Source organism: Centrocercus urophasianus, unplaced genomic scaffold (genome assembly GCF_019232065.1).
Source record: "Centrocercus urophasianus isolate 14NV4802_14NV808 unplaced genomic scaffold, USGS_Curo_1.0 seq_27, whole genome shotgun sequence".
In the NCBI taxonomy this organism is placed as follows: domain Eukaryota; kingdom Metazoa; phylum Chordata; class Aves; order Galliformes; family Phasianidae; genus Centrocercus; species Centrocercus urophasianus.
Window position 1 is genome coordinate 10,013,052 of NW_024884833.1, and position 25,590 is coordinate 10,038,641.

The 25,590-nt window shown below is 38.7% G+C and overlaps 1 protein-coding gene across 1 annotated transcript in view; it reads right to left on the bottom strand.

The window, feature by feature from the left end:
- LOC122164616 (guanine nucleotide-binding protein subunit alpha-14-like) overlaps positions 1-23,963 on the bottom strand; it is a 62,337-nt gene extending 38,374 nt beyond the window's left edge. Inside the window, 2 exon segments of the mRNA XM_042826739.1 lie at positions 23,484-23,698; positions 23,815-23,963. Of these exon segments, the coding sequence (XP_042682673.1) occupies positions 23,484-23,698; positions 23,815-23,963 (364 nt within the window).
- Between the last annotated feature and the right edge of the window lie 1,627 nt (positions 23,964-25,590).

Consider the following 25,590-nt stretch of genomic DNA (forward strand, 5'->3'; position numbering starts at 1 on the left):
TTTAAAATTTTACTTTTTAACTCCATTTCCTATTAATTCTTCTTTTAAAATTTAAATAATATTACCTGTTTTTATGAAAAAAAAAAAAAAAAAAAAAAACAATACAGGAAAAGTAGATTCATTTAAGTCAGAAAGTTGTCACTGATTCTCTCCAAAAACTGGATTGTTCACATCCTGCTCTACCATCCTCTAGCAGATGTCATTGTGGTTGAAGGCCCCACGAAGAATCAGGACATGAGGTTTCTTCTATCTGTCCTTTAATTATACTCAGATTAATGTTCTCACAATAAGATTCTTCATTTTACATAATTCCTATAACAAATCAAAGTGTTTTATTTACATTTCAAGATTTATATGTTGATTTACATAAAGAGATGCCACTCAAAGCACACAACTGATTTACACAAAATGAAAGACAAAAGCATATAAAACTCAGCCAGTGAGAAAGAAATTAAGCAAAGCACTGGAAAGCTTCTGACGCTTTTAAGAAGTTATGTATCCAACAGCTGCAAAGCTGACTCTTAAACTGTAACACCTGAAACCTTCCAGAGGAAAATGTGTCAAGCTTCTTGTACAACAAGAACATAATTGAAAACTTTCAGCTCAGTTCTGACTTTCTTTTACATCCATATCACAGCTGATCCCTTTCCTCAATCAATTCCGCACTGAGTACAGCAGCACCAAGTAAAATTGTATTTTCTCCACATCATTCCTGGGGAAAAAAAACACTAATAATCAAAATCTTTGTATACTTTTATGCAGTTCCAAAAAAAACCTATTTCAACAGTGTTAAATGGAAAAAAAACATGAAGGGACAGCTTCCTTTCCTGCAATTTTCAAAGAAATAATAATTCATTATTATTTCTTTGAAATAATTATTCCTTATTATAATAATAGCTCTCTACAGTGTAACGCATTTTTGGTGCTGCCAAGCAAACAAATGTATCCAGATTCTAATATTCTTGTGGGCAGTTAAAAACTGTAAACTAAAATTTCCGGCACATAAGTGATGCTTAGACACCACCCTTTAAGGCTCAACACTCATTCTTGTGCTGCTTTCTTTGATTATTTCCCACATGCTGAGTACTTCCTGCAAAGCCCAGGTGTTCTCCACAGTGAAGAGAATGCCTCTTGTGTAAGAAATGAATTCGTGGGAATTAAATTACCAGTGCACAAAGAATAATTACAAGAGAATTGATATGAAATGATTTTAAAATACACTACATCTTTATATAGGATGCTGGTATTGAGAAGTAAATTGGCTTTGATTCCATTCAGCTTAGTCCTCTAAGATTAATCACTGAAGCAGAAAGAGAACTCTGCTGTAACTGGAGATATTCAGATCTTCAAAACTTGCTCTTGGGAAGTCTGCTCTCACTCCTGAAGTTTCCTTACTTCCAATGGGGGACCAAAAGAAAAGCCTAGTCACCTAGCTCAGAACAACACATTCATATGTATATATATAAAATATATTTTATATATATATAAATATATAATATTTATATATTTTGGTACCCAGTAATCTCTGCTGAAAAGCCTCAGGCATTTGTGCACAGCAGGTTCAGCAGAGTTGTAGGCTAGGAAAACAACTGGGCATTTATTTTTTCAGTGTGTTTATGATTGTCACCATCTGCACTCTAAATGGGAAAATGGAGTAAAAAAAAACAACCCAGACAAAAAACATTTCTGAGATAAAAATTATGGTGAGAGTAGAGAAACAGCCTGTGCCTAGCCTCAGAACAGAATTGCAAAAACTCTCTCACTCTTTTTTGGATAGTCTACAGCTGGCTTTAGTCACAAGGAAAAGAAACAACACTTTACATGGCCAATGATGTTGGCAGTTATACCGCAATAGAATAATTACCTATGCAATACATAAAAGCTGGTCAAAAAGTAAAATAACAGCCACGATTAAAGCAGTTCTAATATAAGGAGATTAATAATCAGTTCTAATTTTTAAAGGTTCCCTGCAGTTTCCAAAGAATGGAAAGCTCATTCATGAATGACAGAATCTAAGCAGCTTCTAAGCTGTTATTTAATAGATTAATGAAAATGCAAATTAAAATAGATCTTCAGTAGTCAATAGTTAAAGGACTTGCACAGGAAGACTGACATGTACATGCAGAGAATGTGTAGGCAGTGACAAAGTGCATAATGTAACACAGCAGTGTTCCTCTGCTTTTCAAGAGTCTTGATTGTTTTGAAATTCCTTTATGACTTAAAAAATTACTGAATAATTAAGATAAATAATAGCAATGAACTAGTAATAATTGCACATCCTGAAGTTTTCCAAGCCTTTCTCCACCTCTCTTTCTTCTCACTTTTTCAATAACTGCTAAGTTCTGCTTTTCAACCACTACAAGATGGAAATTATTATGTTTGTTGTTTTAAGATGTATATTATATTTCAAGCAGAAATCTTCAAAGAGATGTGTCTGGTAGTTACTTTCACCTAAAATACTAATAGAAAATGTAATCTACCTTAAAAAGTCAGAAAATTCTGTTTTTTTGTTTTTTTTGGTTTTTTTTTTTTACTTTATCAGACTAAATAAATGTCTTTTAACTGTTATAACATGAGTATAGTCTACAAGAACTTGCATAGGAGTCCTACATTGCAAATCAGATTCCTAATCCTGCCCAATCTTCCTCTCAAACACTATTTTCTTTCTTCCCTTTAAGCAGGGAAGCAGGCAAGGAGAGAAAAAGCAAAATAAAATAAAAATAAAAATAAAATTAAAAAAATTAAACATGCCCACAACTTATGTTCTCCATTTTCATAGGTCCTATACATTCCATGGCCCTCAACTGGCAATAAAGAAATAGCTAGCACTGGTAACAGTGCTACCAACCTCTGTGGATTACAAGAGTTTCAGAGATAATCCAGAGTTCACATTTCATCATGCTAAATTTAGACTGGTATCTGACAGAACAAAATTGTGTTTATGGAATATGAGCGAACAGGGCACTCAAATCTTCTCCTTGAACTGAATTTCCCTATTGCCTTCATTATTTCAAACCTCACATTAGGTAACCAGCAGTAGAAATGCATTCTTTACATTTGAACTTTGTTTTTTAATTTATTAAAAATTCCCCTTTTTCTTGGTATTAAATAGAAGGAAACAATGAAGCAACTTCCTAATGGAAACTCTGCTGCGATAGGATGTCCCAGATGATGTCAGTAACAATTTATGGTGTTGAGTATGTAATAGGAAGCACTGTAACAAGTGGTAACAAAAATTAAACACAAGAAAAAGCCTGCTTAAAACTGACTAAATCTGTAAAACAACAAGAACTCCAAAAAAAGTACTTCTATTTCACTGGATTATTGCCTGTTTGTTGTTAGCAGAAGGATGGGGTCAGTGTATGTGTGACTGCCAAAACAAATTAGCAAAGCCCCTCCTTTACTATAAAGAAGAAAATGCCAACAGGAGTCATCCTTTGCATTTTCTCTTTTCTATATTGTATACCAAATTAACCTTAATAACTGTTATGAGGGCAACTACCACTCACATTCAGTGGCAGGGCAAATCTTTTCTTCACAAGTACACATACCATCACACTGGAGCTGACTGTAAATTAATCAGAAAATCCCCAGACTTCTGCATCCTCATTTTCAGTTTTAGCAGGAAAAAAAAAATACTGTTAGCATAATCCCGGAAATCAACTAAGAAATACACAGCAGAATTCTAAAAGTGAAACTCTTCCACAAAATAACAATAGTGATAATTATAAAAGAAAAATCTACCACAAAACAAATCAACAAATACATCAAGAAATCTACCCAGAATCTGAAAGAAACCTTTTTGTAGGCAACAGCTAAACACTTTGTACCCATAAGAAGAATAGATTTGTCAAAAGTGCTCCTCTGTGTCCTTCCAACTCTACTGGATACTGATCTTCTAGAAGACAAGGTGAAATGCAACGAAGACACTCACACATGTTCACTGCTTACATAGTTTGCATTCATTAAATTAACAATGAAGGACAGAACTTGGAAACTAAATTTGAAATCAGAAACTGCAATACTATGTTGCTACAGTTGCTATGTAAGGAAAATGAAGGTTCAGGAACAGTGGGCACATTTATTCTCTTAGAACAATAGTTAGAACGTCTGTGACTTTCAGAAGCATTTAATCAGGGGACATCAGTGCTGGCACAGCAACCTGAGAATGATGCCCATACAGCTGAATATTTGATTTGTGCATTTGTACTTGGCAAAAATAATGAGGGAAGGTGTGGTATTATCTGGGTAAGTCCTGTGATGTGTGGAACAGAAGCCAAAACACAAGTTAAGCAGGGAAAGCAGAAGGGGAAGATCAGTTTGAGGCCTAAGCTCTGTAACACTCGCTCAGAATTACATAAAGTTTTGCCAGGTCATCTTATACACTTGATTAAAAGTAGTTTCCTACTAAAATGTAACTATCAGGTCACTTTTCAATTTTCTTTTAATGGAGGATGAAGACTGAATTCTTGTAATGAATCCAAACATTTTAGTACTCTAAGTATTCTTGACTGAATACTTTCAAAAAAAATCTACAATGAACTACTCATCACTTACCTCCAGTTTACAATAGTAAACACATTATGATCCAATACACACTGCTTAAGCACAAATAGCAAGCTGTGGGACTTGTAAAAAATATTTCCTTATGTAATCCTTAATTAGTCAGATGTTACATTAGCACTTTTTGTTGCAGGGCAGAAGGAGGCTTATCTGCTCTTGCCACATTTCTCTTTTCTTTTTTCTGCCAGAGAGAAAAAACAATTCCACTTTCCATCATGAACCCATGCAGAGAACACAGGACTCTGAGTAGCTATATAGAATATTGAGAATAGACATGATTTGTAGGTATTGATTGACACCTGGCAGAATATACAGCCAATAGAGAGGGTTGTGGAAAGGGCTTCCTTGGGATGTAGCTGAGTACCATCCCTGGATGTATTTAAAAGATGTGTAGATGTGGTGCTTATGAACATGATTTAGAGGTAGTCTTGAAAGTGCTAGGTTAATGGTTGGACTTGACCTTAGAGGCCTTTTGCAACCTAAATGATTCTATGATTTTATGTTTTCATTTCAAAAAGAGAGTACTTAAGTTATTACAAAACCCAATGAACTTTCTAAGATTCCCTGCCCAACTGCTAATAAATGAAAGAACTGTCATCAGAAATGTTAATCTGAAAGCCACTGAAACTACACTTAAATTTCAGATGTAGTGTTTTAAGTTCCAATTTTATTATCTGCGCACCACCAGCAGTAAAACCCTACTCTAACTTCACATCCAGTTCAAATTATCTCCAATTTTTCTGGGATCTCTGCTGTTGAGGAAGTAGAAAGAATGCAACAACTTCTTCCAGTCAACAGTGAAGGTGGTAAGGCACTGGAGCAGCTGCACAGAGATGTGGTTGATCCCCATCCCTGGAAACTTCCAAGGTAAGGCTGGATCAGGCCCTGGGCAACCTGACCTAGCTGTGGATGTCCCTGTTAACTGCAGAGGAGTTGGACTAGATGGACTTTAAAGGTCCCTTTCAACTCTAAGGATTCTATGATTCCATGATTCTATAAGTATGCTTATTATCAAACACCTCGAAATAGGCATACCTGTATGTTCTTTGCAACAGAAGACCTCAAGAACATCACTGTGGCTGTCCATCTGTCCACTGAAAATCAGCATGCACAAAAGATTATACGCAGAATAAAAATATTTTCAGGTAATTCACTGTAAATCTTAAAGAAATGACCACTTTTGGTAATAAACTTTGCCATACAGATAAGATAGCAAAATCCATTTTCGTTTCCTTTTACTTTCTAAGCTTCAGATGATGCTTTATACAGATAACAGCACTAACATAGCTAAATAGCAGATGCATAAGCACTGTCAGAGATGAGCAGTGAATGCTTAAATGTGTACTGTCAAAGTTCAAACAGCCCTGGATAATTTATGAAAGTATTTTTGGTGCTGACTTATAAGTTATTAATGAAAACATTATTGAAGTATGGCTTCAGAATAGAGGATATGATTTCAAACTTCATTACTTAAAGAAGTGATCATTTGAGTGTGCAACACAATGCTAGAATATACAGTTTTATTTTTCTGTGTTTATTTTACTGAAAATACATCTGTTGTGTATTCAAATATAATACAAATTCTGAGTTCAAATGTGTAGGTCACTTTGAAAGTAATGCTTCGCATGTACTTTCATGGAAACTACAAGAAACACAAAGAGCACAATGACACTATTTAATAGAGAAAATTCTCAGCTATAAAATGCTTTCTTAACATAATCACCACCATTAGATATACATTTTCACTAGTGATGAACACTGCAATCATAAAAATAAGCACCAGTGGAAATAACTCACTGTTTCACAGCTACTATAATGGCATCATTGCTAGGAAAATGTTGCCCATGCAGCCCATCTTTCATTAGCCCAAACAGATGGAAGCCAGCACCAAATCTATAAAACCTTGTTATCTACCAGTGAAAGTTGTTGACTGCAGAAAACTAGCAAGAGTAGAAAATTCATTACAATGTAAGTTTTCAAAAGGACAAGGAAAGTTTATAGAAGATAATTACACTCATATTTCATCTGCAATAAACAAATACACTAGGTAAATTATTCATATGTGATGATGATTATCTAATAAAATTCTTAAAGAGGCTTTGGAGTTTTTGATTGAATGTTTTATAAAAAAAACTTTCCTAAAATGATATGCATTTTGTCTCACACTGTTATAGAACTCAACCAATTGAAAACTAATTGAAACTGAATACAGTTTTGATTCTTATTCTTCTTCTTGCTGGTAAATAACAAAATAATGCATTTTGAACTAAGAAATCCACTTTGTGAGGAAATTTCATGAGTCTGTATCTTGTATTTTCACTGTTTTCCAAATTCTATGCTTCACCAGTATCCAAGATATCACAATGTCCTATAAGAAATACCATGACATCACATGCATAATCAAAACCTTCCATGTTTCAGACACAAGAACTACATAAATCAATAGAGCAAGATTTTATGTTCAGAGTAGTGGCATGATATGAAAAGGGCACAACTGTGACATGTTTTCTGTTTGTTTTGTTTGGTTTGGTTTGGTTTTTTTTTTTTTTTGGTCATGCAAAGTTTGGAATTCTGACTTCAAAGCAGACAGAACAGGAAATCAGATCAACAAAAAGTAGTCCAAACACTGAGAGTGACACTGACTAATATCCTAACTTTAAGAGTAAATGACAAAACAGAAACACTTCTGTTCTTTATTTAAATTGAAACCATCAAAACAAAGATTTCCTGTGGAAGTTCCTTAGAATGAACTAGCTAGAAACAATTTGCTGTCGTTTGGAATAAAACCCACCAAACAGCATGTCTTTTTTCATGCTTCCACTGTAAGTCTTCATTTTAGTGTTCACGGAAAATTTTCCATTAGTGAAAGAAATTTTCAATACATTTCTTTTTTTAAAAATGAACGCAGCGATGTTTCCTGCACCATAATGCTTGGGTACATGGCACAAATTGTAGTCTTGCTGGCTGAGCCCCAGTTCATCCAAGTAAGACTGAAGAATTTACTTTGCTTATTATCTTAAATTTTTGATCCAGCATGCCTAGCTGAAACTTCAGAAGTTTAAAAATTGTAGACCATTGAATTTGGGAGGTAGTTGCAAATTCTGGCTTGAGTGAGTGTAACAACTGAGGATGCATTTCTACCAGAAACTTTCTAGAATGGAAAAGACATGTTGGTACTATGTGCAATACAGTTTCTTTGTCTGTTATTTTATTTTAAAAGTAAACAGTTGGCAAGGTTCCTTGCAACAATCATTCTTCCTGAAGGCATTTTAAATCTTTTAGTAACGGTACATTGTCACGTATTGCCCCAAGTATTGGCACTGGTGACAACAAGAAAAAGAGCTATAACAAAAGGGAAAAGCATCTCTGGATTGCTATATTCACCAGTAGAATATGGGATGACACAGACCTCCTTCTTCCCCTCTACTCAGGCACTGACGAGGCCACATCTGAAATGCTGGACTCCCCAGTACATACAGACACTGGAGAGAAAACAAATCGCCATGAAGATGATTAATGGACTAGAGCATTTCTCATATAAGGAAAGGCTGAGAGAGCTGGGACTTTCATCCTGGAATAGAAAAATTAAAGGGAAATCTTATCTATGTGCCTTAATACCTATGATGAGAGTAAAAAAAAAAAATTAGACTTTTCTTGTTGTGCCCAACAAGCAAATGACATGGATTGGAACATAAAAAATTCTGTTTAAACATGGAAAAAATCACAGAATCACAAAATTGTAACTGCTAGAAAGGGACCTCCAGAGATCATCGAGTCCAACAGCCTTGCAAAGCAGGCCCCCTACAGCTGGCTGCACAGGTAGGCATCCATGAGGGTCTTGAATATCTCCAGAGATGGAGAATCTACAACCTCTCTGGGCAGCTTGTTCCAGTGGTCCTTCACCCTTACTGTAAAGAAGTTCTTATGCGTATTTGTGCAGAAATTCCTATGCTGCAGTTTCTGGCCATTTCCCCTTGTCCTATTGCCACAAACGTTACTATGAAGGTGACTGAACAAGCTGCCAGAATGGTTGTTTTTAACTTTGAAGTATACTCAAAATCTAACTGGACATGGTCCTGATCTCCAGGTAATTCTGATTTGAACAGGGGTTTTGACAACGGTCTCATCTGACGTTAGGAATTCTACAACTCTGTGACTAGGTAGATGAAAACATGGCCCAAAATAACATACTAGTTAGATAAGGAGAACCTGGAACTTGTTGGAAATATGAGCCCCAGAAGCAAGGGCACCTTGTATAAAAGCTCTGCTGAGAGAAATAATAAAACTGAGTTTTAAAAATCTACTTGGATCTCAAAGAGGAAAAAAGAACCTGAATGTCATCAATCCTGCGCAGCTCTAGGAATCAGGTATTAGACAGAATAGCATACTACTAAGGAGCAACTGGTGACTAAACAGAAAGGGACCCTAAGAGGCTGAGCAGGATCAAAGCACAGCTACTGCACATCCAATTCTGCACACCACCTAAATATAGTGTGGAGTTTTGGACCAAAGTTTACAAATTTTCTATTATTGCAATTTGGATATTTTTATTAGCATTATTATTTAATTAGTAATGATTAAAAGAAAGCTAACAGTACTAATGTCTGGATGTCATCCACTCTAACACCTCCTGCTCAAACAGAGCCACCCAGAGCAGACAGGATCACATACAGATAAATTTTAAAGATATCCAAGAAGGAAAAACAATCTCTCTGGGTATTCTCCGACAGTGTTTCACAAACTACCTGTAAAGAAGTGAATCCTGAAGATCAGGTAGAACACTCTGTGTTCCAGTCTGTGCCTATTGCTTCTTGTTCTGCTGCTAAACACCAATCAAAAGAACCCAGTTCCACTCCTTCTGTGTTCTCCCTTCAGGTATTTATCAACACTGAAAAACAGATGCCTCTCCTTCTACAGACTAAACAGTCACAGCGCTCTCAACTTGTCCTCATAGGTGAAGTGCTACAGACCACTGAGCATCCTGTTGGCTCTGCACTGGACTCCTTTTAGTATGTCCATGTATGTCCTTATTTCTCTTACTGTTGGGTTAAGAGAATCCAAACTAGACATCCAGGTATGACCTCACCAGGGCTGAGTAGAGGGGAAGAATGACTTCCCTTGATCTGCTGGCAAAACTTTACCTAGTGCAGCCAAGAACTGTTAGCCTTCATACTGCAAGGGCACATTGCTGACTCATGTCCAAACAGGACCTCCAGTGCTTTTTCTGTAAAGATGCTTTCCAGACAGTCCACTGTCCGTAACAAAGAGTTCTTCCTCACCAGGTTTAAGACATTTCTTCAGCATGAAGTACATAACAGAACATTTCTCCAGTCTGCTGTTTTCACTCTCAGTGACCTGGTGAATCATCCACTTCCATCCAGATTTGTATCATATGCAAACTTGCTGAGATTACACTCTGCCTCATTATCTAAGTCATTGGCAAAGATGTTAAACAGGGCTAGACCCACTATTAACCTGTGGAGTACTCTATTCATCACTAACCTCTACTGATCACTGCCCTGTGGACATACCATTCAGCCAGTTTTTTATTTACCTCGCTGCTTGCCCATCCAGCTTATGTTTCTCTATGAGGACTTTATGGGGGACAGTATCTAAGACTTTAATGAAGTTCAGAAAGAGAATACTCACTGCTCCCCCTCATCTGTCAAACTGGTCATTTCATTGTAGAAACTTATCAGTTTGGTAAAGCAACGATTTCTCCATATTAAATTCACATGGACTATTCCTGATGTTTTTTTTTTTTCTTTTTGTGCCTGAAAATGGTTTCTTGAATTAGGTATTCCAACATTTTTAGTTCAATCAAGAGATGAGAACAAGCTCCAAGAACTTTATTTTATGAACAGTCTCCCTGATAATATATGAGCATATATTAGCCTGTTAATATTTTGCTTTCCTGTGGCTGTTATATTAAACTTAACATAGCTGGATGGAACTTATCAAGGAAATAAAAAGGAAAGTAAATCAATAGTCATAAAATGCTACAATTTAAACCTCATAAGCAAAGAGCTATTACTCATCTTTAGAATATATAATTTGCTCTGAATAAAAATACAGCTTCCAGATACATAGATACACTCAGGGCTACAGATAACAAGCTAGTAATGACTATTCTCAAAATACATCATCCAAAATCCTTACAGTCCCATTACAATGTCCTAACCCAAAACCAGAAGTAAAAGGTAGATAGTTGAAGAACAATTTAAGAGACAAAATAAATTTGGTAAAGATTACTCCAGAAATCATTTTCCAAGGAGGTATAGTTAAACGGGTGACCATTCTAAAAAGAGCAGCAACAGAAAAATATTTAGTTCAAGAAAAAATTGTTCTGCAAAACATCACACTAGTACTAAAATCAAAGGCAGAAGATCTCCGCTGCTTCTAAACAGCCTGAATGATGATTATTTTATTTAATCAAAGCAGTCTTGATTGGAATTTCAGAATAATTCTACTGCTGCTATTGTCTTTTTGATAATAAGCAATTCTTGAATGACTATATTTGTAATATAGGGTCATGAAAAATATCTCCATGCATGTCCCTGAATTACATGCAAACACAAGTGAAGCTGATTCTTGGAATGATTCTAGGAAGAAAAAATCTAGAAAATATGCATTCTTCTACAAAATACAGCCACACATGCAATTATAGAGAAGGTTCAGGGGAGACCTTATCACTCCCTACAACTACCTGAAGGGAGGTTGTAGTGAGCTGGCAGTCAGCCTCTTCTCTCGTGTAACTAGTGATTGAACTAGAGTGAACGACTTAAGTTGTGCCAGGGGAGATTCTGGTTGGATGTTAGGAAACACTGCTTCTCTGAAAGAGTGGTCAGGTGCTGGAATGAGCTGCACAGCATTGTGTTGGAGTCACCAAACCTGGACTTGTTCAACGAATGTTTGGACGTTGTGTTCAGGGACATAGTTTAGTACAAACTATTGGTGATGAGTGGATGGTTGGACTGGGTGATCTTGTAGGTCTTTCCCAACCTTGGTGATTCTGTGATTTTATGGTTCTCTGATACTCCTAGCAGTAGGAAAACAGATATTGGTTGGGCATTGTACTCAAAGTCCAAAGTATACTCAGTACAGTGGAAGCCATTCCACTGTTATAATTTCACAGTATCATAAAATATCTCATCTAGTTGGTGGGGACCCACAGGGGTCATCAAGTTTAACACTTGGCTCCACACAGCACCAACCAGAATTTAACTACAGCAACTATTACCAACAGAGAAGTGTTAATCTCTAAAACATTCAAGTGGCTCTTCCAGAAAACAGTATCTTAAACTGGAGCCACACAGCAGTATACCTGTTCACAAATACAGTATTTTCTGAAAAATTTGGGAATAGTCAAACTGTGTTCTGATCTATTGCATAGCATCAAAGTCCTGACTTCTGCAATTACACTATTTTATGTTCTTTATGCAAAATGCACACAGTATCGCTACACAATCTCCCCACCACATCCAGTTTCATAGCTTATAATTCGGTAGCATTTGAATTAAGAGTTGAAACATGCCGCTGGAATACTGTGCCACCAATCCCTTATCATTTTCTTCATACTTCTATCAATTCTAAGTACACCACAAATATTGTCTTGTTAATGTCTGTAAATCTACATACACTGAAAGCTCACAAGTATTAAATGCAATATAAAGACTACAAATACTAAACATGTTCTTTTGTTCAATCTATGTTTCACAGAGCACCAGCTATTTTTCTTCACATACCCTAAAAAAAGTTTGTGTGACATGCAATTCCCAAAATTTCCTTTGTCTATATCCCTTGTACTTCAGCTATTATTTTCTAACATCTAGCTATTAAAAACAGTAAGCTTATGAGATCAGGGGGATTTAAAGTAGGAGAGGTGAAGAAATTAAACATTGGTGAAGGCTGTAACGAAAAAAAAAATTAAAGCAAAAAGAAATAACAGTGCAAAATAAAACAACACAAAAATTAAAACGAAACATTTGTGTTTTTTCAAAGATAAGTATATCTCACAAGAACAAATTTCTACTGAGCAGAATTTAAAAAAACAAAATGGCGTGCTTTCCACCAATGACAGAAAGGGGCTATTCTGTGTTAAAATGAAATACAATTTCGTAAGAAATTGCTGCCCTTCAAAAACATAACAGAATCACAGAATCACAGAATCACAGAATCACCCGGTTTGGAAGGGACCTCAAGGATCATGTAGTTCCAAACCCCCTGCCTAGCAGGGCCACCATGTAATTCATATATTGGCAGAATTTTGTTTCAGTTTTTAAGCACACGCTTAAGCAAAGTTGTTCTCTTGAGGTGATCTGAAGAACTTAGATGCCATTTTCAGAAAGCTCTCATGTCACAGGATATTCAAATTCCCCTAAGTTTCTCTGGGCCTACTGGAGTTATTTAGACAACAGATTTCTGTACCTATCACAACTGCTTACCTCTTCTCTTTGGAATTCCACATGTATATAACTTTTTAGAAAGTGCAGAGGTTTGAAATCTCACTGAGCCATATTTTAACAAGAGAGAATTGCTCTCTCTACAAATGCACTGCCATCTCAGGATTTTACAGGACGACAGTTCTTTTGAGTTTAATAACAAGTGAAAACTTTCAGCAAAATAAACTTTAGCTTCATATTCACAGTTTTCATATTGAGTCGAGAGGGAGGCAAAACTGCAATACATGTATGCATAGCTGAGGTCTGGCAGCTAACCAGTACAAGGCTGGTAGGAACTTTTCACAAAAACTGGTCTGCAAGTTTTCCATTTTCAGATCCATAATGTTGGCACTAAACAATTTCAATTAGAAATTAGGATCCTCTATGTGTTTTACCAATAAGGGCTTTCTGCTGAGGCCTCAGTGCCATGACAGGTGCTTCCTAATTAAAAATATAGGCTGACACCCACCTTTAAGATTGCAAAGTAACAATGAAACAAAGAATGAAGTATAAAAGCTTCCTGCCTGGAGAAGGAATGCCAGGTTTTTATATGAAACACATTTTCATTTCAAACACAAAGCTAGAAATTATGAAACAGATATTTCCTGGGGGCTAAATGAATTGTTTAGCCCTTCCTATGAAAAAATATAACAGGCTGAGAACTTATTTGCTTTTAAAACATATTTATGATTATAGGTGAACGCTTGGCACAATTAACTCAGAAATATTTGAGTAAAAAAAAAAAGGAGTTAAGTTGTAATTTACTTCCACATTTTGTGCATAGATCTTTATTTACTTGAAGTATTTTGTTTCTCATTTAAATTTTCATACAGTGGCTATTGACAGATATTTCCAAGGTACTCTGCATGAATCATAGAATCATAGAATAGCTTAGGTTTGAAGGGATCTTAAAAATCACACAGTTCCAACTCTCTGCCGTGGGCAGGGCTGCCCAAGGCCCCATCCAACCTGGCGTTGAACAGCTCCAAGGATTTGGCATCCACTGCTTCTCTGGCTATCTGTGCCAATGCCTTACTGCTCTTAGGAAGCCCTAATGCTTTTCAGCAAAAGACAGGCACAAGTACAAGCTTAATGGAAAACAATTCTATTAGACTTACAGTGAAATAAACAACACATTACAGTTATGTAATACATCTGGAAACCCATTATTTTTTTCATTCAAATATTGTTTTTTCCAAGAATTGCTTCCTCCATGGACTACCTTCAGTGTAACATAATAAATGACGGCAATCTTTACTTCCAATAAGCCATTTCAGCTTTAGGTCAATACAGAAATTAAAAAAGGTCTCACTGTGATTCCAGTACTTCAATTGCAGAGATAATGAGGAGCATTATTACTGGGGAATACAACAGAACTATACAGGACTACTTAACAGTGTTAAATAGCTCAATCTATTACTAAAGTTTAATTAAATCAATGGACACCACAAACACACTCATTTGTTCTTCAGAAGTTGGAAAACTGTATGAAAAAAGTATCTCTAAGCTCACTGCAACTTCCTGACATACATAATCACACTACAATTCCACAGTGATCAGAGAAAACACCTACAAATAATATCAGCATTGCTATGCACAAAGGCTGTGGAAAGATCTCCTTACCTGTGCTACTCCTGTAGAAAAACCAGTACTCTTGTACAAAACTAGTCCTTATGGAAAAGATACAATTCAAGAGAGAACTCAGCACTACGTGCTGAGACCTCTGTCTGTGGAAGGAGCATCAATGCTGAAAAGCCTGAAAGTAAGGAAATACGCAATATGAGAGACAGCATCATCTCCCACATGATCAATCACAAAATGTTTGCTTCTAGTTCAATGGAAAACATGGGAAGTGCTTCCCAATAGCATCAGTTCATTCACACTAAAGCTGCAGAACTTCACACTGTGAGAATCCTTCTTTGTTTTTTGGCTCAAAGCTTGGTTCCTGAGGTTTTTCTTGTGATAAGACTCCGGGTGACTTGTCAAGGAGGCAACTGATGGGTGCTAACTGTGTGACAATGGATATCGCTTTGGGAACATTTGAAAGCCCCTTCCCCCAGAGCTGCTTGCTCTGTAGAAGAGCAGATGAGAGTGCTCAGGAGTGTTCACTGGCGGAAGATCTGGCCTGTGACAAAACAGCTCCAGCTAGGTGTGGGAAAATTGGGGAACGATACCATCGTGTTCTGTGAAAAACAGGATGCAGATGGGCATCCCTGCTCCCTCTCATCTGCTGGCAAGGCCCAGAAGATGGGAACAAAGGAGTTTCTGCTGAGATCCCAGAGCCAGAAGCTGCCACCGCAAGGAGAACTGACTCAACCACTATGGATTTGAGCTGTCACTCCAAAGACAGCTGACTCGGCCACTTTGAAACCATTGAAAAGGGGCCATCATCGCCATGGTCGTGGTCATCGTTGTCAACAGAACAACTCCACCTGACGACCCACTGCTACCAAAGATCAAAGACTGAACTACGAACCTCGCTGGATCCATGGTGGTGACTATGTCCCTCTTGCTTCCTATAAAGACTCCTTGCCTCTTCTTTCCTATCTTTTACATTGCCCTCCTTCCCTTCCCCAGTACCCTAATTCATAATAGTGTCCGTCCTCCCCTTCCCCATTTCCCTGATTAAGATTTGTAATAAACTGGTCGGACCAACATTTGAACCGTTGCTTCTTAATCTCATGACGGGTACACAGATAATAAAAGAACCTCCTCTCCCTCCTATAAATTGGAGCGAGACACACACCTATTACAGGTTTTTCGTAAGTATAGGCTTGGATCAGTACAGTTTCTGGCAAATTGAAGAAGTGTAAATAGATTTTAAGCAGTTTAATTTTCATTCAATTTTAAATATACATATATTTCAATCACCAGCTAGTACAAGACAGTAAAGCCTACTCTCTCCAGCCACCAAGAAAATGAAAGTAGCAAATTACTTCTAGGCAGAGTATTTTCCTTCTCATAGTAAAATAAATATATTAATAAAACACAACACAACAAAACCATTTACAGAACATTAATCTTCCCAGAACATTAGAAGAGCATAAATATTCGATTATGGACTATTTGGACAATTGGAAAAGGTCACCTTTTTAAGAGCACATTGGAGGAAACAGCAGCAAAATCACATCTAAAGAAGTTTTCCTGCATGTTTTGATTTTTTGTTTACAAGCATGCATGCCTAATTTGTACTTGAGCTTAAAGGGTCTCAAATTTAGCTTTTCTAAAATTATACTTAAGAGAAACTAGACCCTAAACACAAGATCAAATTTTGTTCCCTTTTGCCTACCTTTTCAGGCACACACACAGAAAGTAACATAACTGAAACATGAACATCACTGTGACAAACAGAACAAAGCAAACTGAACAAGTCACCCTTTTACCAATTCTTTTCACACTGCTTTTCATAATACTGGCTTTAAGTTGAAAGCTTTCAGTGGGAAGGGCTTCCACTCCATGCTGTGCTTTCAATATCCAGTTCAGTAAGAAAACTGCAAATGGAAGTGGCTGAAATTCATTTCAAAATTTCTCATGCTGTAATTTTCATTCTGTGTTGCCTACACAATGCAAACCAAATGTTGAAGGATTTATAATATCATTCTTTCATTCTAATCTATAATTCTAAACTCAGACTTTACATCTTTTTCATAGCAGGGTACCATAAGCCGTCGCTCTCATTTTTCAACCGTATCTTACAGTATGTTTAGCTCTGACTTCTCAAACTGATTTCCACAGACACTAGAGGAAGATTTCAGAAGATATAACAGGTTAGACAAAAATACTGATTTTTTTTTTTAAATACCTATTTTTTTAAAGAAAGAAAGAAAATGAGCTTCAGTTAACAGCCAAACATCAAGTAATGAATGTATCTGAGAAGCAGAAAAGGGTAAGGGTAACAGCTGACCCTCTGCTAGCCCTACTGATATACTGCAAATAAGGTTGTGTCTGCAAAATCTTCATCTATATTCACACAGCATTTTGTACATACAATAGTGTTGAGGCCAGGCACAGAAAAAAGCACCACGATACAAGAGAGATCACAGGCTGCTTAACTCGAAGTTCAACAGAAACACTCTAAAAAATTTGTGAGCTAGTGTTAAGTTTCAGGAATTAAGTATTACTGAGAATGGAAATTTCAATGACAGAAGTTTATAGGACCTGATTTTATTTTATTTTATTGTTATTTCATTTCATTTTTCTATCTGCTTATCAAAGGAATATTTCATCACAGCCTTGTAAATCACAAGCCAGATCATTTTACTGACTGCAGATGGGTAAGTACTTGGGCAAAATGGTAGATCCCTGTTAATTACCAGTAGCTCTTTTCCACTGATTTCCATGCATGTTATTGTAATTTGACTTTAATTTAGAGCCAAATATTACTTGCTTGAATCAAATGTGAACTTTTGTTTTAGCATATTGAAAATAGCAACCCAACATTAAAAATCCTATCAGCTAAAAGTTAACCATTCAGTACAACCTCCTTTTAAAAGCCTGTTTCATGTGCCCTTTTCCAATGTTTCTGTTTATAAGCAATTGTATTAACAAGAGTTTTAAGGACTCGTAAGATATCTTACCATCAGATGATTTATGTCTATGTCCCTTGGATATATTTATATCCCTTGGAAAAAATGTATATCCAAATACCTTCTGATTTCTTTTTGATGTTTGCAAATGAAGTAACATGCCTGGATGATTATACAAATTAAAAAGATTAAATATACACTGTACTTTTACAAAACCAGGGAATGGCAAATACTTTACTTCTTTCAGTGTTGATTACCTTTTTGGGACCAGGCAATTAAGAAACATTCTCAACAAAATGTCTTCCTCTCCTCACTCCTCATCTCTCCTCTTCCAAACCAACATAAGGATTTTTTAATTCAGGTAATAGAGAATCAAAGGAAACAAAGCTCTGTAATCTTTTTTCCTCCACAAAATACTCTTCTTGTTTTAATTTTAAAACAACCCTTTCTAGTTCTTTAGGAACTGTCACCCCTTTGAGCATTTTTTTAAAATATTCTTTCATGTTTTGATAGTGATGGCGTCAGTTTAGAAACACAAGACATATTCCCCCAAAATGAAGCACAGTGCAACCCAAAGCAGGAAAATAACATGATTTTAATGCACAGTGAAGGCAGAAAAGGTTTTTCATGCAAAACATTAGCGTTTAGTAATTCTTCTGCTGCACTGTCAAGCAAAGGAATGGTATTTTCATGTATTATTTCAAGCATTCATGACTGCATAACGAAATGTGCTGTTTTATTAAAAGAGCAGGAAAGTTGTTTTAATCCCAATGTATGTGGGGAGAATTCATGAATTATCATTTGATATCTTGAACAGAAGTTCCTCAAAAATAAAATTCAATTTGACCAAAATTAGTCTTGACAACACATAATAATGGACCGAGATCTGAGCAAAGGTTTCAGATAGTCACTGTAAACTAGGCACCTGGCTTTATCACTCAGGACGTTTACCCAGGAAGCTGTTACCTACAGCCCTACACAATCACATTCTCAGTATTAAAGCACACTGAGTTTTTCTGTTCCACCTTAATCCAGCTGCCTGAAATGTAATTCAGAAATATTTGAGAAGAAAGATGCATTTGTACACTGACTATTTGTACACTGAGCTACTCTTAGATATCCACACATGATCACTGGACTTCGTTCTTCACAACGCAGATCAGCCACATGCAACTCATACAGCTGATAAATATTCTACAACTGTCTACAGTAATAAAGCTTGTGCATGGGGCCCTTAGTGACATGATGTCATTGGCAACTCTGCCCACAGCAGGAGGATTGGAACTAGATGATCAAATCTTTGACATTCTGTGATTCCATGAATTATTTGTTCAAGTTAGCTTCTAAAGAATTACATTGCTTATTCTCAGAAACTGTATTACACAATCAGAATTTCAATCGATAACAAGCACTTGTTCATGCATCAGCTTTCTCTAGAGCCAAATTTCCATCTTCTCTTTTTGCAAACCACTAAAAATCACAGAATCATAGAATTTGAGTTGGAAGGGACACCTGGAGACCATGTAGTCCAACTCCTGCAATGAACAGGGACACCTACAGCTAAATCAGACTGCTCAGAGCCTCATCCAGTCTGTCCTTCAGTGTCCCCAGGGACAAGGCATCCACTACATCTCTGAGCAACATGTCCTAGTCCTTCACCACCCTCACTGTAAAAAACTTCTTTCTTACGTCTAATATAAATATCCCCTCTTTAAGTTTGAAATCATTTCCCCTTGTCCAGTCACAGCAAATCCTGCTAAAGAGCCTGTTCCCTTCCTTCCTATAGCCCCCTTTAGATACTGAAAGGCCACAATCAAATCACCTCAGAGCCTTCTGTTCTCCAGGCTGAACAGCTTCAGCTCTCTCAGCCTGTCCTTGTAGGAGAGGTGTTTCATCCCTTGGATCACTCCTGTGGCCCTGCTCTGGATGCAGTCCAGCAGGTCCACATCTCTCCTGTACTGAGAACTCCACATCTGGACGCAGTATTCCAGGCAAGGTCTCACCACAGTGCAGAGTAGAAGGGCAGGACTACCTCCCCCCACCTGCTGGATGTACTTCTTTTGAAGCAGTTCAGGACTCATTCTAAATGTTTGATTTTGCCTCTTATTTTAAATTCAGATGAGAAGATGTTGATATCAGACTAGTTTATGCAGTATAAATTAGCAACTACAAGGACAGATCTGCTAAGGACTTTATCACCACCAGATTGAGAATTTCCTTTCTACATGACTTTCTGCCTCAAGTAAATTCAAATCACTTAGTCATGGAGAAGTTCCTTACTCCTACACCATCACTCAAAAATAGTCAATTTTAATACATTTGTAGACATCAGCCAAGTGTTCTCCAGTGCTTTGGAAAAAGAAAAAAATTAACCATGATGATGAATCTAGAATTTTGCTATAGTGAGGATGTTAAATTCATGCTTTCTGTAGAAATGCAATTATTTCTTTTAGGAAAACAGGAGGCCTAAGGTGGTTTCTTGCTGCTGTTATGTTATCAAGTGCTTTATCTGCCCATACAGAAGTTCCTGTTTAGTGTAATACCTTTCTTTCCAGACGCCCAATTACAAGAAAAGACTTTAAACTAGACTGATTCATACCAGGTTGCATCTGAATATGCTTAGAAACTCTTTCTTTTGTTCATTTTATAGTAGCAGTGAAGCCAGATCTCACAGAAAGATTCTGCTACATGCTTAGACTGGGATTTCTCCCAGGGCTTCCCATATTCAGAAGACAGTCAAAATCTGTTCTGTCTGTGCATATCTTTTGTATATTCTCCGAGCAAATGCAAAAATCAGTGCAGGTCCCTCACTACATCAGGAGCTCCAGAATGAATTATTCAGTCTTAAGTGTCATGATCTCTTCCGTTAACGTTTGTTTGAAATGGGAAGATTTCTAAACAACTACAGCAATGCACAATAACCATGACAGATATTTCTAGAACTTTCATTAAAGCTTCATTTGGTTTTCTTTCTTCATGCCAAAGAATGGTCTAAAATAAGTGTGTATGGGGGGGGGCGGAGGGGGGGGGGTGAGAGGAGGGAGAAAGAAAAGAAGTGGTTCACCCATGTGATACTTTCCAGATGCTTCCAGAAAACAAAGGTCTACAACACCTGGTATCTCAGATGTGCAGTATTCTTTCAGTGAAATCTGTCACGACACTGCTAGTTGGGAGATCTTTCTGCTTCCAAACAGAAGTGAATGTACTGACTGCCAGCTATCTTTGAAACAGCCCCCAAAGACATCTCTTCTCATGAAGAACTAATGACTCTGACTGTCCAGCATGGCCCTCTCCACACTTGGCCCCATTATAACAATGCAGGCTGTAGGAAAATCCACTTGAAGTGGCCATGAGGAGTATTCTGAAGGACTGACTGCACCAACTGCCACCATTCACAGTATGCTGCTTACTAACACTCATAAACAGGACTATCTTTCTCATGCATAGAGACTTTTTATCAAAGGTTCATTTGCAATGACAATTTAAGTATTCCTTTTATAAACTTCTGTGTACTTCAGTAAGCTTTCTGGACAAGAATATACCATCTCTCCTCTCAGATATAAAGTTGTTTTTCAGCACATGTGCACACTTCCTCTGGCAACAAACCCCTTCAATCACAAATTTTTGCTGGGATCTCTTTATTATCAGAAGTGCACCTATTGCTATGACATAAGGGTGAGAATTTTTCATATCCTAATCTGACACAGACAGCAAAGCTTTGTAATGCTGACTGTGGTATTAAGACACATACTTGGGAACACATAACGCTCCCTTCAGGCAGGTCCGTTCTGTAAGTGGGTTCAGTGCTATGGAGCAAGATGAGTTCTTTCCAAAGTCTGCTCTCTCACTCCAGAGAAGCCTGGAGCAGGGAAGCAGAGCAGGAAGAGGTAGGAAGCAGACGCTTATGGGCTATAATAAAAACCGGTGTGTGAAAAAATAAAATAAAATAAAATAAAATAAAATAAAATAAAATAAAATAAAATAAAATAAAAAACTGCCATTCCCCAGTGAATGTCTCAAGAATTAAGCTTTGAAAGTACATTACATCCCCCTTTATTAGCACACTGCTGTCATGCACACACCTGGGCACAGTGAAGAAAATTTATGTGCTTCATCTTGTCAGACAGATGACTGAAGAGAGATGTAGTAAGTATGCATCACCAAGAGACACGGAGAAGACTGGATTGGCATTGGCAGTATTCTACTTCTTTCTAAACTAATATTACGAGTTTTTGAATAAGAATCATAGAAGATATCCTGAGTTGGAAGGGGTCCACAAGGATTACTGAGCCCAGCTCCCGGCTCCATACAGGACCAACCGAAAATCAGACGCAATGTCTTAGAGCACTGTCCAAACATTTCTTGAACTCCACCAGCTCAGGGCCATGCCCACTGTCCTGGGCTGACTGTTCCATGCCCACCGCCCTGTGGTGCAGAACCTGCCCCTAACCTCCACCTGGCCCTCCCATGAATATGAGGAAATGAAAAACAAATGGTAGAATTTTCTCACACAAAGCACAGCTAAAATTAACATCTTCTGCCAGAAAATGCAGTAGATGGCCAAAAATGTTAGATAAGCTCATGGAAGAAGAATACAGTGAGAACTACTGAAAGGTCAGGAACTTCAGGTGGCTCAGGAAGCTTCTGAGACTGAAAGAGGTGGATGCTGAGAGCTGGTTACTGGAAGGAGGGAAGTTATTTTATGCCATTCTCACTCCTGAAGAATTGCTTTCAAAAGACAAAACGTTGTAGGATTAACAGTCATTCAGAATAACATTTTTTTTTTCCTTTTCCTGTAAAAGAAATAAGGTACTGCTATATTTGCCAGACAAGATGATCATTTACTTTCCACTGAATGGAACTATACACTTAAATTATGCTTTCTGCCAAATACATAAAATATCTGTCCAAATATGGTTACATCGATGTTCTACACAAGCATCATAATTACCAGCACAAAGGAATCAGCCATGTTACATACATACGTTCCAGACTGCAGAGCCAAGCCCCTCCGCTCACCCCCACAGACCACGTTGGCATGCTGGCCAGGCACTTAAGCACCTGCCTAAGGGCATCATTCTCGCCAACAACCTCACTTCATCCCACCACAAAGGCATACAAACACCACCTCTAGATGCAGCAGCTCCCCCGGTTTTGCCTCCTGGTTCTGTCTTTCCTGTAACTCTCATTAGACTGAGAATCTGATACATCTGGATCTAACAAATTACACTTGTGTTTCCTGCACAACTTTCAAGTGCAGAAGCCAACTAACAAAAAATTCTTCCAGCTGTTGGGTGAAACATACAACATTCATAGCTGTTCAGTGCTGCATGTAGCGGGAGAATGTGTGTCTTACAGTGATTTCAACTGCAGAAAATACAAATGAAGAGCTGGTGCATTTTTGTTGTTCTTGTTAGGGGGAGTACTTTTGTTACTCTGAGTTCTTTTCACCAACTTGAGCACACACACCAGTGTTTCTGGTTAAAACAGCGGAATTATGCAAAAGAACTCCCTCTATGTTTTGAGTTAGTGTGATATCCCAAATGCAAGAAGAGGAAAAAGTCTGAAACTGGTGAGCACTGCAACATCTGCACAGCGTACAGGCAGAGTGTGAACTGGGAAGAAAGTCACTCACAGACTTCGCAGACGCTCCCAACAAACAGGATTCCACTCCTGCGGTGGAACTTTCTGGCAGCCGAATCCTATTCCTTACAAATATTCACAGCAAGGTTCAAAATTTATCAGTCTTCCCCAAAGACCTTGCAGAAAATAAGCAGCCATTCCCTCTGACGGCTGCGTCAGCCAACCGCACACCTCCAGGCCGCCAACCGGCGACGGCCAGCCAGGCACGTGGCACTGCGGTACGTCAGCGCTACGGCTTTTCTTTTGGCACCGCCCGTCCCAGGGCCGCGCCGTGCCCCGCCGCCCCGCGCCCGCGCCGAGCCGCACTCACCCAGCAGCAGCAGCTTCAGCTCCCGCCGCGCGTCCCGCTTGTCGCGGCGCAGCTGCCGCTCGATCTCCGCGCTGATGGCGCTCCGCGCGATTTTTTTCTGGTCGGCCGACAGGCAGCAGCCGGCTATGGCCCGCCGGCGGCAGGTGCCTCCGCCCGCTCGGTGCTGCGGCTGCCGGGCGGGACGGTGTCCGTCCCTCTGCTGGCGGTACCTCTGCCTTCGGGCCAGGCTGGGAGCTGCTGGCGGGTTAAGGACTATCCCTCTGCTGGAGAGGGCGCGCGGTTTTTGTTGTGGGGTTTTGTGCAGTCAGCTGCACTTCTCTCCCTGCCGAACCTTGAGTTTGGCTTACAGGTACCGGCCCGTGTTTTGTAAGGAGTGCAGACTCGGGAGGTCCTTACATGCAGAAGTTTTCTTGCCGTACCGCCCCGCCTATCCCCCCCAGACCACTGCAGCGGCAATGAGCGGCACTGTCGCCAGGGCATCCACCGCCTCTAGAAGTGGGAAACACCACTGAGTGCAGGACCGCTGTCATCGGCCCCTCGGAGGACGGGGAGCTGCAAACCAGCTTCTGGGCTACGGGCGTACCAGGGAGAGAGCGGCTGCGCTGAGCGCCGGCGCCGCGTGGACACTCCGTGGGACACCCCGTGCGTCCGGGGGCTCTGCTCACCTCTGCTCCTTCCGTGTGCGGCGCAGGGTGGTCTCACTCCGTAACACTGTGTCACACTGCGCGTCCCAGGCTTGAGAGACTCACGCGTTCACAGATAGCGGAGAGCGTGACATTTATGACTTTCTTGATACACACGATATCATACATATGGTATATTATATGGGACTCTTTTGCCCTATTGCAGATCTGAAAAATCAATATTTGATCTCTTTTCAACTTGACCGCAGGTAGATCTGCCTAGTTAGTTGAGGGGTTTTTTTTTGTAGGGGGGAAATATTAATGGGGAAGAAATGTTTATTGCACAAAAGCCAAACCTCTGATTTATAGTAACACTGATTATATGCTGAAATCATGCCACTGAGGACACCTTTTTTCTCCATTTCAATGTGTCTGTTTTTTGAATCTCCCTCAATTCTGATGCATTAGTCTGTTTTTCTCCTGACGTGTTCCTTCCCTACTAGTTTACTCACACTGTTGTGGCTTACCCCACAATCACTGAATCACAGAATGGCAGGGTTGGAAGGGACCTCAAGGATCATGAATCTCCAACCCCTGCCGCATGCAGGGCCACCAACCTCCCCATTTAATGCTAGACCAGGCTGCTCAGGGCCCATGCGTTCTGGCCTGATAATGACTCTTGAATCTTCAGATGGATTTGATAAAGAGCAGCAGGGTTCTGACTCAGAGTCTATGCAACAATTACAGGGGAAACCACATGGAAATGGGAAGATAAAAAAATATTTATATGAGCATAACTGGTTGATTTGCCACGAAGTAACAACAGCAGTTGCATGTATCTATATTGTGAATGTAAAATATTTTTAAAACAAAGCTCACTATGTCCAGGTCTGTGCAACATAATCACCTCACCAGTTACACATGTGGGAGCAAGCAGTTACAAAGAAATTGCTTCATAATTTGAAGGGTAAATATTTCATAGGGTTTTTTTCTTTTACTCTTTTTACTCTTCAGGACGCGTTCCTGACTTAAAAAACAGTGCAGGCGGGTTTTGGAGGAGTTGGGACCTTCTGAGTCCCTTTATAGTGGAGTTTCTTTGCGAATACGGCTGTTCTCCAAATAATGTCATTCACTGATAAACAGGTAAATATTTGCCCTGTCTCACAGCATTTGTTGAGCAGTACACAAAGTGTGAGATAAGTGCCAGAATTAAGGTTTCTTGGCGAAACACAGGAGCACACAGTACTATAATTACCACTGCACAGACAACTTTGCAGATTCAGATCCTGTCGCTGTTCCCACATTATGGTTGGGTTTCCAAAGGAAATACAGAGTGTGTGCAACCTGCATTTAGACTCGAATATCTCTTACCCTGATTGGCATTACTCTAAAGCAAGAAATTAACATCTACAGAAGAGTTTTCAGGGTTGTACCAGGTGAGCTTTTCTTCATCGTTCCACCTAAGTCCATCAGCCCACTTCTTA